General features: G+C 50.3%; 1 protein-coding gene across 2 annotated transcripts in view; it reads left to right on the forward strand.

Annotated features, from left to right (window-relative positions):
• GLT1D1 (glycosyltransferase 1 domain containing 1) overlaps positions 1-16,469 on the forward strand; it is a 455,256-nt gene that overhangs the window by 51,275 nt on the left and 387,512 nt on the right. For both annotated transcript variants that reach the window (XM_085636393.1, XM_085636394.1), the window contains exon 2: positions 7,970-8,118. In XM_085636393.1, coding sequence (XP_085492519.1) covers positions 7,970-8,118 — 149 coding nt within the window. The remainder of the gene's footprint in view (positions 1-7,969; positions 8,119-16,469) is intronic.

Below are 16,469 nucleotides of genomic sequence, written 5' to 3' on the forward strand. Positions count from 1 at the left end.
CTGCAGAGGTGAATGGGCAGCAAAAATAGCAGAGGCTGCTGAACTGAGACCAACCAGCATACCGACTGATAAGGCCTCAGACAAGCATGTGTGATGCCACAGCCAGACACAGAAGGAGAAAGCAGAAAGGTGGAGGCAGCTCTGCCAAGCACCACGCATCAGGCGTTAGACTAACGCATTTCAGTGTGGTGATCTGCATCACCGCACTGAAATGCAAAGTCATGCATTTATATTGATATATCCTCATGGCCTGTGTTCCGCTGCGCCTTGGGTGTCTCTCTGTGGAGCCTTGGGAGAGCGGGTATCTGAAGCGGGTTGTGGCCTGTTTTATTTCTTGGTCAAGGAGTCCCATCCCCGTTTCTTGACAGCGCCAGGTCTATCTTCCTCACATGCAGAGGCAAAAAAGTCAGAAGCCGCACATGAAGGTGGATTCTTCACTTAGTTAATCCAGAAGCTCTCAGTCTGCCCGGCCGGCCAGATCAGCTATCACAGCACAGCAAACCATCTCCCATAGGGAACGAATATTTATTAGAGCGTTTTGTAAAATAGCGTAGGCTGTATCTGGTTTATTCTTGGTGCCCAATTAAATGGCACAGTTTACTTTCGATTTATGAGGGCATCTTCTTAAAATACAAAGAATTTCAAGCAATCATTCTAATGGCAACAGACAGTGCAAACATAGGTGGACTGCTCACCCAGTTGTACATGTAAAGTGTGGATCATGTCAATCGCAGTGCCTTCCCATAAAGTACAGCTGCCTGCTTAGTTGTCTCCCACTCTCAGCTTTAGAATGTAGCTGTGCTTACTGCTCATGTCGCTGTATGTGAGTCTGCGAGTCACGCAGCTTTCAGTGTGCCTTATCTTTTGTCTGAATTTTGGCTAGAGTCTGATAAAGCAAAGTTGTTTATATTTCTTACGTTTTGCAGCAGTTAACTTAGTTTCTCGTTGCTCAAATTGGTGATCTTTCTGATATTTATGTGTTCCCCTTGTCTTCATTGCTTGATTTTGCTCGCGATAAACTGGATGCCATTAGTTTAGGAAACAATAACACCTGTTATATTGAGAAGTGAGAAGCCCCAAAAGTGCAGTAAAAAATGCTTTATAAAAATCAACGTATTATTATGGGTTCTCTAGTAAAGCACATTTTACTAGTTTCCTTTTCAGTGTTGTAGGATGCTATATTTTTTATTGGACCTAAAAAATAAGTATGGTGCCGCATCTTAAATACATGGGCTTTCACACCACTCTACTTCCTATGCCAGACCAGTAAAATGAATCACATACGAAAATGAACATGCAGGCATCATTTTCAGATCAGTCGGGCGACAAAAAAAACTTATCTGACACAGCATGTAATGCTATCACTATCTGTTACATGAGAGAGATTTAGCAATACTAATGTCTTAGATCGATATATTTATTGGTATAGTGGATAAATATATGTTGTTTTAGTTTCTGAATGTAATCGATTTCGGTTAAGGGCATCGCTCCCCTGATTAACAGCAGTCTAATTATATTTCCCACCTCCTTTTACTTCACTTTAAAAGCTTGAAAGATTTCTCATATACTTTCAGCAAAAATTATTCTCAATTTTATTTAAAATGAAATTCTCAATGTCACTCACAGTCATTGAAATGCACTCATAATTACTCTAAAATTACAAAGATGTCACACATGGCAATCTGAAACCTTGGTAGCTATGTGAGGAGATAGAGGTCCCTGGACTTTGCAAATGTGATTGTCTACTAAATACAACCAACCAGTTCAATGAATTTCCGTGGAAAGTTCAAGCTGAACGAGCATCTCGGTGTTAAGAAACCCTCGCTACAAAGGAGAGGTTTGTGACCGCTCCGAGGCAGACAGGTAGGAGCTTCAATCACGACTTTGGGGAAGTGACAACACAGCTCAGCTACACACTCCTCAGCGGGGGCACCTCTGGACACACTGCAAGCACAGAATCCGAGGCAAATCACGCAGTTCACCCCCGCCGGGAATGTATTTTGCATTGTAATTTTATTTTTTAATCGAATATGGCACTTTCACGATGCTTGGTAAACTAGACCGCTGCCTGGTTCATCTGTATATATGAACCCACCGCCCGGGCGGGCTCCCTAACACAAACTTAATTTATTCATATACCGTGCACTTGTGCCCCATTTCGGCAGCAACAACTGCGTGCTCGTTGACATTCGGTGATGAAACAACGGGACTCTGGCTGTAGAGAAAGCTATCGGAATTCTCTCCTGCTGTTTAATGACCGCGTTGCAGGCATTTAAACGTCCCCCATTAGGATTTCTAAAGACGAAATCCACGTCTTTAGAAATGCATTTGGAACCGCAGCAGCATTGCCATGAGCCGCACTTCAAGGGCTCCAGTGAAGTATTTACTGGAATCCTTTGTAGTGCGCGCTCATTGTAGGTGTCTGCGCGGAGGGAAACCTAGGTGTGCGCGCCCGCTCAGGCGCGCAGGTTAGAGGGAACCATGTTTATGACTTAGTTGGACTGGGATCCTGCTATTCAGGGCCCCAGTCTATCTGCTTTCTCTGTAAAATGGTTTCCATGTACATTAGGTACATATCTAATTGTATTCTGGGGTGCCTTATAAGCCCCTAGTACATGGTATACTATGTACCTAGGGCATAGGTACCTCATAGATCTATCAGGGGCTGCAGCATATATTATGCCACCCCTGGGAAGCACTCCAAAATGACACCACAGGTCTGCTACTGCAGCCTGGGTAAGGGTGTGCTTGCACCCCTTACTGTGGCATAGCCTACCTATATCACCACCGTATACAGACGCATATAAACCTATAAGCCACTCCTATGGCATGCCTTGACAATCCTGAAGGCAGAGTGCTTGGTTTTATATGAGAGGGTGCCCAAGCATGAGCTGAGCCCCTCTGCAGCATTTGAAAATACTTCCTTATGGCTGTTCTGTGATACAGCCATACCATATACTCTTAAGTGCATTATAACCTTGCGGTAAGTGCTAACTTTGGGATGGCTGCATCAAAACATGTCGTGTTTGGTGTCAAACACTTTGCAATACTAACCCCCCCCCCCCGCCAGTTCTGGTGGCGGGGGTAGCATTCCACCCTTCTAGAGGGAGAGACATGTTTACACTGGCTAAACCCGGTTAAAACTTTCCAAAGTCCTGGCATCACAAAATGGATGCCACTGCCACAGACACGGGTCTAGCCTCCTTCTGCTGGGGGAAACTCCGGCAGGGGAGGCCTGGACAATAGGTTTCCTGTCGCAGGGAGGTGTAACCCCCTCCCCATACAGGCAGATGTGTATTGGGGCAGGGTCTGTGCATTCAGAGAATGCTTCTGAGACACTGCCTGGGGCACACAAGGTGTCCCTGTGCATAGCCCAGTTCAAACCGGTTGCAGGGACACTTAACCCCTGCTCTGGTGCAAAACTGGACAAAGGGGAAGAGTTGTAACCACCCCCACCCCAGGCCCACCCCTAGGTGGGGCCTTAGAGTTAGTCCATTCCCTAAACTTAGTATAAGTATAGGAATCCAGTCCCTAGGACTTTAGATTACCCTGGACGAACCTCTGAAACATATATCCTGGACCTTCGACTTTCTATCACGACTAGAAGACGGAAGAAAACTCCCTTGGGGTCAAGGAGTGACTCCCCTGCTTGGCAGGCACCTAAGAAGCAACTGACCGGTCTGCATTGCTGAAGCTCCTGCCGGACGCCGAGGTCTTTGCATCACCAGAGGAGGATTTCCAGACTTCCCCGAGGCTACCTTGAGTCCACAGCAAAGCTGAGGTCCGTGGCTATCATGGATAACGTGGAACCGTGACCCCTGGACACGGTGAACTTTTGCAGCAACACTACCTTCCTGGTCATCCTTGAAGTTGTGCTTTGGGCTCCGAGTAGCCCCAGCCTTGAGCACCTCCTGCACCGAAGATTGTTGGCCTCCACTCCACGAGTGACCCGTGGGCCAGCTTCCAGTGCGACCGCTCAAGGCTCCTTCGCGATCACTAGCCCGTTGGCTAGCAGGTCCCCACGAAGGCAACACCACTTCTGCTTGGGCTTTTCTGGTTGCTCCAGACTTGCTCCTACTTACCATCGCTGGGTGAGTCCATCAGACCTTGCTGGTCTGCACCGCAGTCCTTTCTATGATTTTCTTTGACTTGCCGTTGCCAAGGCTTGTTGGTTCTTCCCTGGTCGCCGACACCGCAGCACTCGACCGACTTCGTGGTACAGCTCGAATCCGGCTCGTGGACTTCGTCGACGCCTCCTGGACCTCGTGGCTCAAGAGTCAAGACACCCATCAACTCACCTGAAGCACCCGACAACTGTGGGCATTGGTCCATCCTGCCCTAGGTCACTGGCAAGTAACCCAGACTCTGTCCCCTCTGCTTTCAGGTTCCTTCCATCCCAGATCCAGGCTTGGATCTCTCCGGACTCTTCTCCTCTTCACGGCAGCAGCAGTACTTTGCAGGCTTCCATTGAAATCGACGACGCGACCCGACACCAAAACTATGCACCCGGCTTCCCTGGGTGAGGTAACTCGAGTACTCCGGTGCTTTCGTTGGTGCTAACCCTAGAACTGTCTAAGTCCAAAAGGGTTTGGTCCTGACTCGTTAAGAAGTGTCCCTAATCTTTAAAATTCCATCCGCGACATTCCTCATAGAAGATAATAGGAACCCGCGGTTGTGTTTCCACACTGCATACAGTCCCCGTGGGTCCCCTGCGTCACTACCTTGGGTGGTTCCTTGGGGTCCCAGCGATTCTACAGGCTATAGGCCTAGTGTCTATTCCAGTCGTGGTTCTTATACCACTTTTTTAGTATATGGTTTGGTACACCCCTAGGGCCCAAACGTGTATTTGTGCTTTTACTGATGCTTAAACACTTGTAACTAAAGTACTTCGAACTCCAGTCTCATAAAGAGACTAGAGGGGTGTGTATTATCTTAAATACATATATTTTAAATATATACCTGGTGTGGTTGTCTTTTCATTTGACGCAAAAAAAGATCCGACATCAGGGATCAGAGAACCTAGCTAGATGGGAAGGGAGGGGTCTACTTAGTGAGTAAGACGCACCTTAAATAGAGAAAAGAAAATACTTTTCTTGAGTCCCCTCACTCACAAAAGGTTTCCCCTAGGTGACATGCTTCATCATTGGGGCCATCCCAAGCATCTACTGCTTGGGGCGTGCTGCGACTTGCGACAGTTACGTAGGAGCACTATTTAGTGAAGACTATGTGTAGTGCAGTGAGAGGGGAGTGGTGTGGGTTTAAATTAAAAATTACCTAGCTAGTGAGCGTAAATTAGTTTATTCGTGCTCCTAGTTGGTAAAGGATAAAAAGGGGGGTTAATAAAAGGGAGGAATTAGTTAATAATGTGCTAATAGTCCCTAATATTGAAAGCCAACATGTTTCGAGGTTATCCCCTAAAGCTAGCCCCATGTGTACCACTCCGTGCAAAGACCTATAATAAGGTGATAAAGTAAAAAGGAAAAATAAACGCACACATTAGGGTCAGCGTAAATCAATTACATACGGTTAGATTGAACGGGTAGTATTTAGTAGTTAATCAAAATTTGCCTCATGGTCTGCCGGGGCGGAGGAGCCTAAATAACCTTGACTCTGCTTGCCTCCGTCAACTTGACCTATTGGATCCCCTTGGCGGAGGGGTAACTCTGGTGTATGGAACAAGAGAGGGATAGCTCTCCTAAGAGGCAAGCGAGGGGTAGCTCTGGTGTCTGGAACAAGAGAGGGATAGATCTCATAAGAGGCAAGCGGGGGGTAGCTCTGTTGTCTGGGACAAGAGAGGGATAGCTCTCCTAAGAGGCAAGCGAGGGGTAGCTCTGGTGTCTGGGACAAGAGAGGAATAGCTCTCCTAAGAGGCAAACGAGGGGTAGCTCTGGTGTCTGGAACAAGAGAGGGATAGCTCTCCTAAGAGGCAAGCGAGGAGTAGCTCTGGTGTCTGGAACAAGAGAGGGATAGATCTGCTAAAGGCAAGCGAGGGGTAGCTCTGGTGTCTGGAACAAGAGAAGCATGGCTCTGCTAAGAGGCAAGTGAGCAGTAACTGCTGTTTAGCTGCTGAGTGATAGCTTTGCTGCCCGTGGCAAACAATGCATATGCTTTGTTATCTGCGCTGATTGATCGATGTCAGCTAAGCATGGGATATCTCTGCTGTCTGTCACAAAGGAGGCCCAGTACTGCTGTCTGTGGCATGTGGGGAAGAGCTCTGCTGCCACTTCTGCTCTGTTTCAAACAAAATGTCCCTAACGAACTGAAAGTAACAGCATCTAATATATTTATTTTACAATATTATTTTTTGCATGCTTCTGTTTAGGAATTTTAAAATGTTCACATCTAAATGTACATTAAATTAAATGTTTCCAGGGATTCTGTATTGGCGCCAGCCTGAAGAGTAACCGCTACTCCTTTGTGGTCATTTGTTTCAGCCATAGGTTACTCTTCATTGGTAGCTCTTCTACAGGAAATACGGATGGACTCATACTTGGGCACAAGGCAGGCTGAAGCAGCAGCAGCTCCGAAGAGTGTGTTCTCTCAGGTGTAACTGCTGGGGCGTCGGAGGACCCTAACTCTAGAATTGCAGAAGCTTCTGGGGTGATATCAGATACCAGTATACTGTTCCGAGGGGATTCAGCCCCAGAGAACGTATCCCTCGCTGAATGCTGGTACCCTGAGAAGCCAGTGCTTGTGAGAACGATTGCCCTCACTTACCCGAAGGTGACATGTGTCATCATAGGGCGGTGCTCCTCGCCAAGCCGGCGCTGCAGTTCCTTACGGAACTCATGAGAGGGCTCTTTGTCGAAGATCTTTTTATAAACACGCCAATTGAGCACCGTAGGACAAGGAATGGCGTGTCCTACAATTTTTGAATGCGAGGACTGGGGGAGGTGCTAGTAGGCGCTATCCAGTGGAGACCAGTCTTGCTCTGGGTTGGCGTCCTCGCATCCAGATAGTTTGATTTGATCTAAAACTCAGGAGAGTCATCCAAAACCGAGCGCTCTATTAGTACAGTCCTCGGCAATGACGGTAAGATGTCAGCTGGCACCGTATCATCCGCACTCGGAGTGGGGCTTCAAGTTCTAGAGCTCCTCACTCTACCAGGATTACGTCACATCATATACAGTTGGTCCTGTCGAAATGCCACAAGATCGCTCCACAACTAGCTTGGGGATGAGACATGTTGACCTATAACTCAGACCAGGGCTTACAAGCCAGTGTATAGGTGACCGATTCACGCTCTCACTCGCACAGACAGGGACCATTATATCTTAAGTTTCTCTGCCTTATTTTTAATCTCAACATCAACCGGGGTATCACATTAAATATTTTGGTGGCACCTGGTTGACCGTTCATTTTATCTCTACACCATTTCAATCTTCTCCCATTGCAGGACACACCATTCCTTGTCCTACGGTGCTCAATCGGTGTATTTATTAAAAGATCTCCAACAAAGAGCCCTCTGGGGGGCGCACTAGGGACTGCCGCGCCGGCCTGGGGAGGAGCACAGCCCTATGAGGAAGCATGTCACCCTCAGGCGAGTGAGGGCAACTGTTCTCAAAAGCACCGGCTTCTCAGGGTACCTGCACTCCGCTACGGATAATGTATTTTGGGCTGAATCCCCTCGGAGCAGCCGACTGTGATTTGACTTTGGTTAGTTTGGGGAGAGGGTTTGCTGGACCGGTCATCTCCCCGTCCTCCTCTGTGATGCGCTACTTGAATGGTGCCAGGCGGTGCATCAGATGTTGGCTGGCTGTGCTTCTCATCACACTACGCAACCTGAAAAACACGTTTTCTTCATTAAATTGAAATGAATTCATGCTCCTTGTAAAGTGAATCTTTATTGTACTGTGACTATCTCAGGATCTGAAGTCCTTGATTAGTAAAGAGAAGTTGTAGGAATCATCATTGCACGTTTTCTGGCTCTGAAGTCCTCCAATGTTTGTGTCTTTCTCCTCCCATCCAGGAGTCACCTGGAGGCGGCGGGGCACACCTGTGTCCTGAAGGATGCCGCGGGGGTCGGGTGCTCGTCCGAGGTGGCAGACCTCGTCGCTGATGGCCAGTTCGATGCCGGACTCCTAATTCACCTTTACAAAGGAGGCCGCCTTCTGCTGGGTAATCAGCGTCATGTTTACCAGTAGGACCTCTTTCCAAGGGGGGGGGGCTGAGGAGGAGAGAGCCCTTGGCTCTAAGGAGAGAGGGAGGGAGGTGGCGATAGACACCAGCCCATATTGTGTCCCCAAGCCTCAGCCCTGGTGGCTCATGTTCATGGCTGGCACGTGGTTCCCTGGTGTAGACCACCCCACCTTGGCTGCTTGGAGGCCACAAGATGGGTCTTTAGGGCTTTCTTTTAGGAGAATTGTAATGAAGATGAAATGGATTTAAAAAGATGCCATCTCTAAGAGACTTCAAGTACGTTCACTGAAGCGGAGCACACTGAAAGGGTACAAATGCTGATGAGATATTGAAATATAAGTAATGTTTTAGGAAATTAAATTGAACTGTTCCACCAATCACGACGGATCTCTCTTCTGGGGTTACCTTTTCCTGTGTGTTTAATCACATTCCACTGTTAGAAATGACCTCTAAAACCACTAACACGCCAGAGACTGGAAGAAGACTACAATAGGGCCCCTTCAGACGACACTAGACACCGACTGCAGCTCAAACAGGAGGTGTATCGGTCCCTGACCAGAGAAAAGATACGAGCCAAACTCCTTCACACCACACACACACTGTACGAACTAGGGGACAGAGCTGGGAAACTATTGGCGTGGCTGGAGAGGAAGGAACAAGGGGAAAGATGGGTGCCTCTGCTGACTTTGGGGGACGGGTCGCAAGTTACACACCCACTGGATATTGCCAATGCCACTCACTTAGCACAAGTGTATACCCCTTCCACCTCATACACCTCCAAAGACTCCCGCCAACTGTTGGCAGACAGCGATGTGCCGGTTTTATCGGACGAAGACAGGAAAGCATTAGAGGGGGATTCGACTGATGTGGAGATTCAACAGGCCTTGAGCAAGATCCAATCTGGTAAAGCGATGGGCCCCAATGGTATCCCCATAGAATTCCTGAAAGTAGCTGCCACGCAGGTGATGCCTCAGCTGCGAGAAATGTTTGAAGAAAGCTATGAGAGGGGTCTCCTGCCGGCGGACCTATGGCTAGCATCCATTGTAGTAATCAGGAAACCTGGGAAGCCAGCGACAGAGTGTGGCTCATACCGCCCGATTTCCCTGATCAATGCAGAGGGTGAAATCTTAGCTACAATCCTCGCTCTGCCCCTAATAGTGGTCCTTCCATCACTGGTCCACCCGGATCAGTCGGGCTTCATGCCTGGAAGGAACACAGTACTGAACATCAGACGCCGACATAATGTCATTGCCCGTCGGGAGTTTATCGAAGAAGATGCTGTGATCCTCTCCCTGGACGCCTCGATGGCATTTGATTCCATCGAATGGCCCTACTTATTCGAGGTCTTGAAGTGTATTGGATTTGGTCCTAAATTCATGGGGTGGGTGAGACTCTTATACACAGAAATACGGGGACAAGTGCGGGTGAACAACCATACATCCAGGTGCTTCCCCCTCGGGAGGGGTACCAGACAGGGTTGACCTCTTTCCCCCCAGCTGTTTGCTTTGATGCTGGAACCGCTCGCAGCCTGGGTTAGGCGGGACGCTATGGTGAGAGGTCTGCGATGGGCGGAGGGTCACGACGACAGGATGTCACTCTATGCAGATGATATTTTGCCCTACCTGCGGTCCCCCTATAAATCCTTATGTGGGGTTTTAGACATATTCACGAACTTTGGGAAGTACTCGGGGTATGCCATGAACTGGAGCAAATCAGTGCTTTTTATCTTGAAGGGTGAGGCCCCCAGACTACCGTCGGGATGCAATGTGGAAATCACATCGATGCGCTTCCGATACCTAGGGATCTTTGTAACGCCGGACCCCCAACTTTTTTACGATCGCAATCTGGCGGCCCCCCTGACCCAGCTTTGAGAGGACGTCAAACACTGGCGCTCTCTGCCTCTGTCCCTGGTGGGGCGGGCAGCCCTCTTTAAAATGTTAGCCCTTCCTCGGTTCTTGTACATAATTCAGAACTGCCCCCACAAGAACCCAGACGCCTACTTCACCGGAGTAGAGAGTGAGATTTGCACGCTGCTGTGGGATGGTGGATCCCCCCGAATAGCCATGCACAAGCTGACTAAAGGGTGGTATGATGGGGGAATTGGCCTCCCCGACCTCCGTCTGTACTATTGGGCGACGCAGCTAGTGGTGATTAACCACTGGATTTATAGATCCCCGGCGGATCCAGCATACATGCTAGATAGGTACCAGATGGGCAGATGGGGTTATCTGGAGGCGTTATACTCCAGGTCAGAAAAGGTCGATATATTAGCCCCACCATGCACACGGTAACAATATGGCATTTGGCGAACTCTCGTCTGGGTTGGACCGCGATCCTCACTAAGGCTGTGCCCCTGTGCTGCACTCGGAAACTGGGACTTCTAGGCAATCAACCTGGGTTCGATAAGTGGGACACTATCAGAATATCCACAATAGGAGACTTGATAAAACGGGGGGCGCTACTCAAGTTTGAAGACCTACAGAGAACGTATGCTATGACCGGTGGGGAGGTATTTCGATACTTGCAGGTAAGACACGCCCTCACGACAGCTATCCCTGACATGGCAGGTATCCCTGACTCGTCCCCTCTGGAAGACAGGCTACTTGATGGTCCTCTGCTTGCGAAGCCTATATCACTCACATATAAAAAACTGTGTAATAACCTGCCGGACACTTTTAATGAACTTCGAGAGAAATGGCGAGGAGACTTGGGGCAATAGAGGACGAGGACTGGCAGGTGGCATTGATGTCACCTCGGGAGGCGGCCATAACACAGCGGTATAGCAGCTAAACAATTTACATAGGTCCTACCTCACGGGAGTGACCCTTGCAAAAATAGGTTCCAGACCTAATGCACTATGCCTTAGAGGGTGTCAGCAAGATGCATCCTTTTTCCACATGATATGGGAATGCCTGGAGGTGAGACCCCTATGGGAGGGGGCCACTAAAAGTATCCTTGAAGCCCTGGGCAAAGAACACGCCCTCACGCCTCGGCTGGGTCTCCTAAATATCTGGGAGCCGACTGACCTTACAGATGCTGAACAACAATTCATGACATTGGGTTACACACTGGTCAAGAGGGAGATAGCAAGGAACTGGGAGGTTGCAGATAGACCCTCGCTTCGGATGTGGTCCAAGGAATATGACAAATGCATGATTGCAGAGAGGGAGGTGTTCAAGGTGAGAGGGTGCCCTAAAAAATGGGACAGAAAGTGGGGCAAATGGAATACGTATCAAGGTGAAATATGTGTGTCCCCTACAGTGGAGCTAGAACTGCAACGATCAAAACGACGATCACGAGAAGTCCCCTGAATACGCTTCAGATTTTACACGGTGCACTGTTCTGCTTGCTGAAATATGACCATTGCTTCTTGATTACACACGTGATTTGTATTTGTTTAAATTTAATAAAAAGATTTTCACACAAAAAAAAAACATTAACAGGACGTGTACTCAAATGCAGACAATTTGCACCTCTTCTGGATTCTCAAAATGTGCTTAGATGTTTATCCTCTTTATTTTCGAATATTTTATTGGGGAAAAACAATCCTGCTAGTTCTTTTATGGAAAAGGTTTTCCAGTAGTGTTTACAGCTGAGTTAAACACGAAGGATGCTCGCGGTTAAGAATCAGGACATTGCAGTGTGGCCCTAAAATTGAGCAACAGGAGACAGAATGTGTGTAGTGATGGGCAGAGCAGTGAGGCTGAGATCAGTGGTCCTGTATATCAGTCGCTCATCAGATCCTATATACTATGGGGCACATGCAGTGCACCTGAGGCCCATCTGGGTGTCTATTTGGGTTCTGCAAATTGTGATGTATTTGCAGTGTGTCTGACGTCTAGAAGGGCTAGGCAGCGGCCGGGTCCAGTAAATTGCAGCTCACAGGATGTGAACCTATAGGTTAGGGGGGGCTTGCTTATTTCCTATAGATTGCAGTGCACATACACTACAGCTTACAGCAGAGTAAGCGGCGGTGCACAGACACTATGACGTGTTGGAAGTGCACCCAGGTGTCTGATAGGACCCCTTAGACTGTAGTGCACGTGCAGAGTGCAGCGGGCACCTACCAAGGCACCATATGGGTCCTATTGACAGCGACACATAGGGAGTGCATGTCAGACTCACGCTCGGGTCTCATTCCACCCTTTGGACTGCAGTGCACGTGCAGGGCAGCCAACACTCAGCAGAGAGTGCGACAGGTGCTCCGGAACCGGGTGCGCTAGAATCACGGCCGATGCTCTGAAGAGCACGTGACAGGTCCTCCAGAACCTGATGCGCAAGAATGATGGCCGATGCTCTGAAGAGCGCATGACAGGTCCGCCAGAACCTGGTGCGCAAGAATCATGGCCGATGCTCTGAAGAGCACGTGACAGGTGCTCCAGATCCTGGTGCGCAAGAATCACAGCCGATGCTCTAAAGAGCGCATGAGAGGTCCGCCAGAACCTGGTGCGCAAGAATCATGGCCGATGCTCTGAAGAGCACGTGACAGGTGCTCCAGAACCTGGTGTGCAAGAATGACTGGCGATGCTATGAAGAGCACAGACAGGTCCTCCAGAACCTGGTGCGCAAGAATCACAGGCGATGCTCTGAAGATCACGTGACAGGTCCTCCAGAACCTGATGCGCAAGAATGACGGCCGATGCTCTGAAGAGCGCATGACAGGTCCGCCAGAACCTGGTGCGCAAGAATCATGGCCGATGCTCTGAAGAGCATGTGACAGGTGCTCTAGAACCTGGTGCGCAAGAATCACAGCCGATGCTCTAAAGAGCGCATGAGAGGTCCGCCAGAACCTGGTGCTCAAGAATCATGGCCGATGCTCTGAAGAGCATGCGAGAGTGGCTCTAGAACCTGGTGCTCAACAGGCACAGGTGATGCTCTGAAGAACACATGACAGGTGCTCCAGAACCTGGTGCTCAAGAATCATAGGCGATGCTCTGAAGAGCACGTGACAGGTGCTCCAGAACCTGGTGCACAAGAATCACAGGCGATGCTCTGAAGAGCACTGACAAGTGCTGCAGAACCTGGTGCGCAAGAATCACAGCCGATGCTCTAAAGAGTGCATGAGAGGTCCGCCAGAACCTGGTGCACAAGAATCATGGCTGATGCTCTAAAGAGCACGTGACAGGTGCTCTAGAACCTGGTGCGCAAGAATCACGGGCGATGCTATGAAGAGCACGACAGGTCCTCCAGAACCTGGTGCGCAAGAATCATGGCCGATGCTCTGACGAGCACGTGACAGGTGCTCCAGAACCTGGTGCTCAAGAATCACAGGCGATGCTCTGAAGAGCGCTTGACAGGTGCTCCAGAATCTGGTGCGCAAAAATCACGGCCGATGCTGTGATGAGCATGTGACAGGTGCTGCAGAACCTTGTGCGCAAGAATCATGGCCGATGCTCTGAAGAGCACTGACAGGTCCGCCAGAACCTGGTGCGCAAGAATCACGGCCGATGCTCTGAAGAGCACTGACAGGTCCGCCAGAACCTGGTGCGCAAGAATCACGGCCGATGCTCTGAAGAGCACTGACAGGTGCTCCAGAACCTAGTGCACAAGAATCATGGCCGATGCTCTGAAGAGCACGTGACACGTGCTCCAGAACCTGGTGCACAAGAATCATGGCCGATGCTCTGAAGAGCACTGACAGGTCCGCCAGAACCTGGTGCGCAAGAATCACGGCCAATGCTTTGAAGAGCACTGACAGGTGCTCCAGAACCTAGTGCACAAGAATCATGGCCGATGCTCTGAAGAGCACGTGACACATGCTCCAGAACCTGGTGCACAAGAATCATGGCCGATGCTCTGAAGAGCACTGACAGGTCCGCTAGAACCTGGTGCGCAAGAATCACGGCCGATGCTCTGAAGAGCATGTGAGAGGTGCTCTAGATCCTGGTGCGCAAGAATCACAGCCGATGCTCTAAAGAGCGCATGAGAGGTCTGCCAGAACTTGGTGCGCAAGAATCATGGCCGATGCTCTGAAGAGCACGTGACAGGTCCTCCAGAACCTGGTGCACAAGAATCATGGCCGATGCTCTGAAGAGCACGTGACAGGTCCTCCAGAACCTGGTGCTCAAGAATCATGGCCGATGCTCTGAAGAGCACTGACAGGTCCACCTGGTGCGCAAGAATCACGGCCGATGCTCTGAAGAGCACTGACAGGTGCTCCAGAACCTGGTGCGCAAGAATCACAGGCAATGCTCTGAAGATTGCATGACAGGTGCTCCAGAAACTGGTGCGCCAGAATCACGGCCGATGCTTTGAAGAGCACGTGACAGGTGCTGCAGAACCTGGTGCGCAAGAATCATGGCCGATGCTCTGAAGAGCACGTGACAGGTCCTCCAGAACCTGGTGCACAAGAATCACAGGCGATGCTCTGAAGAGCACTGACGGGTCCGCCAGAACCTGGTGCGCAAGAATCACAGGCGATGCTCTGAAGAGCACGTGACAGGTCCTCCAGAACCTGGTGCTCAAGAATCACAGGCGATGCTCTGAAGAGCACGTGACAGGTGCTCCAGAACCTGGTGCGCAAGAATCACGGCCGATGCTCTGAAGAGCACTGACAGGTCCTCCAGAACCTGGTGCTCAAGAATCACAGGCGATGCTCTGAAGAGCACGTGACAGGTGATCCAGAACCTGGTGCGCAAGAATCACGGCCGATGCTCTGAAGAGCACAGACAGGTGCTCCAGAACCTGGTGCACAAGAATCACGGCCGATGCTCTGAAGAGCACAGACAGGTCCTCCAGAACCTGATGCGCAAGAATCATGGCCGATGCTCTGAAGAGCATGTGAGAGGTGCTCCAGAACCTGGTGCTCAAGAATCACAGGCGATGCTCTGAAGAGCATGTGACAGGTGCTCCAGAACCTGGTGCACAAGAATCACGGCCGATGCTCTGAAGAGCACAGACAGGTGCTGCAGAACCTGGTGCGCAAGAATCACGGCCGATGCTCTGAAGAGCACTGACAGGTCCTCCAGAACCTGGTGCGCAAGAATCACGGCCGATGCTCTGAAGAGCACAGACAGGTGCTGCAGAACCTGGTGCGCAAGAATCACGGCCGATGCTCTGAAGAGCACTGACAGGTCCTCCAGAACCTGGTGCGCAAGAATCACGGCCGATGCTCTGAAGAGCACTGACAGGTGCTGCAGAACCTGGTGCGCAAGAATCATGGCCGATGCTCTGAAGAGCACGTGACAGGTCCTCCAGAACCTGGTGCACAAGAATCACAGGCGATGCTCTGAAGAGCACTGACAGGTCCTCCAGAACCTGGTGCGCAAGAATCACAGGCGATGCTCTGAAGAGCACGTGACAGGTCCTCCAGAACCTGGTGCTCAAGAATCACAGGCGATGCTCTGAAGAGCACGTGACAGGTGCTCCAGAACCTGGTTGGCAAGAATCATGGCCGATGATCTGAAGAGCATGTGAGAGGTGCTCCAGAACCTGGTGCTCAAGAATCACAGGCGATGCTCTGAAGAGCATGTGACAGGTGCTCCAGAACCTGGTGCACAAGAATCACGGCCGATGCTCTGAAGAGCACTGACAGGTGCTCCAGAAACTGGTGCGCAAGAATCACGGCCGATGTTCTGAAGAGCACAGACAGGTCCTCCAGAACCTGGTGCGCAAGAATCACGGCCGATGCTCTGAAGAGCACAGACAGGTCCTCCACAACCTGGTGCTCAAGAATCACAGGCGATTCTCTGAAGAGCACGTGACAGGTGCTCCAGAACCTGGTGCGCAAGAATCACGGCCGATGCTCTGAAGAGCACAGACAGGTGCTCCAGAACCTGGTGCACAAGAATCACGGCCGATGCTCTGAAGAGCACAGACAGGTCCTCCAGAACCTGATGCGCAAGAATCATGGCCGATGCTCTGAAGAGCATGTGAGAGGTGCTCCAGAACCTGGTGCTCAAGAATCACAGGCGATGCTCTGAAGAGCACGTGACAGGTGCTCCAGAACCTGGTGCGCAAGAATCACGGCCGATGCTCTGAAGAGCACTGACAGGTCCTCCAGAACCTGGTGCGCAAGAATCACGGCCGATGCTCTGAAGAGCACAGACAGGTGCTGCAGAACCTGGTGCGCAAGAATCATGGCCGATGCTCTGAAGAGCACGTGACAGGTCCTCCAGAACCTGGTGCACAAGAATCACAGGCGATGCTCTGAAGAGCACTGACGGGTCCGCCAGAACCTGGTGCGCAAGAATCACAGGCGATGCTCTGAAGAGCACGTGACAGGTCCTCCAGAACCTGGTGCTCAAGAATCACAGGCGATGCTCTGAAGAGCACGTGACAGGTGCTCCAGAACCTGGTGCGCAAGAATCACGGCTGATGCTCTGAAGAGC

Source organism: Triturus cristatus, chromosome 11 (assembly GCF_964204655.1).
Source record: "Triturus cristatus chromosome 11, aTriCri1.1, whole genome shotgun sequence".
Classification (NCBI taxonomy): domain Eukaryota; kingdom Metazoa; phylum Chordata; class Amphibia; order Caudata; family Salamandridae; genus Triturus; species Triturus cristatus.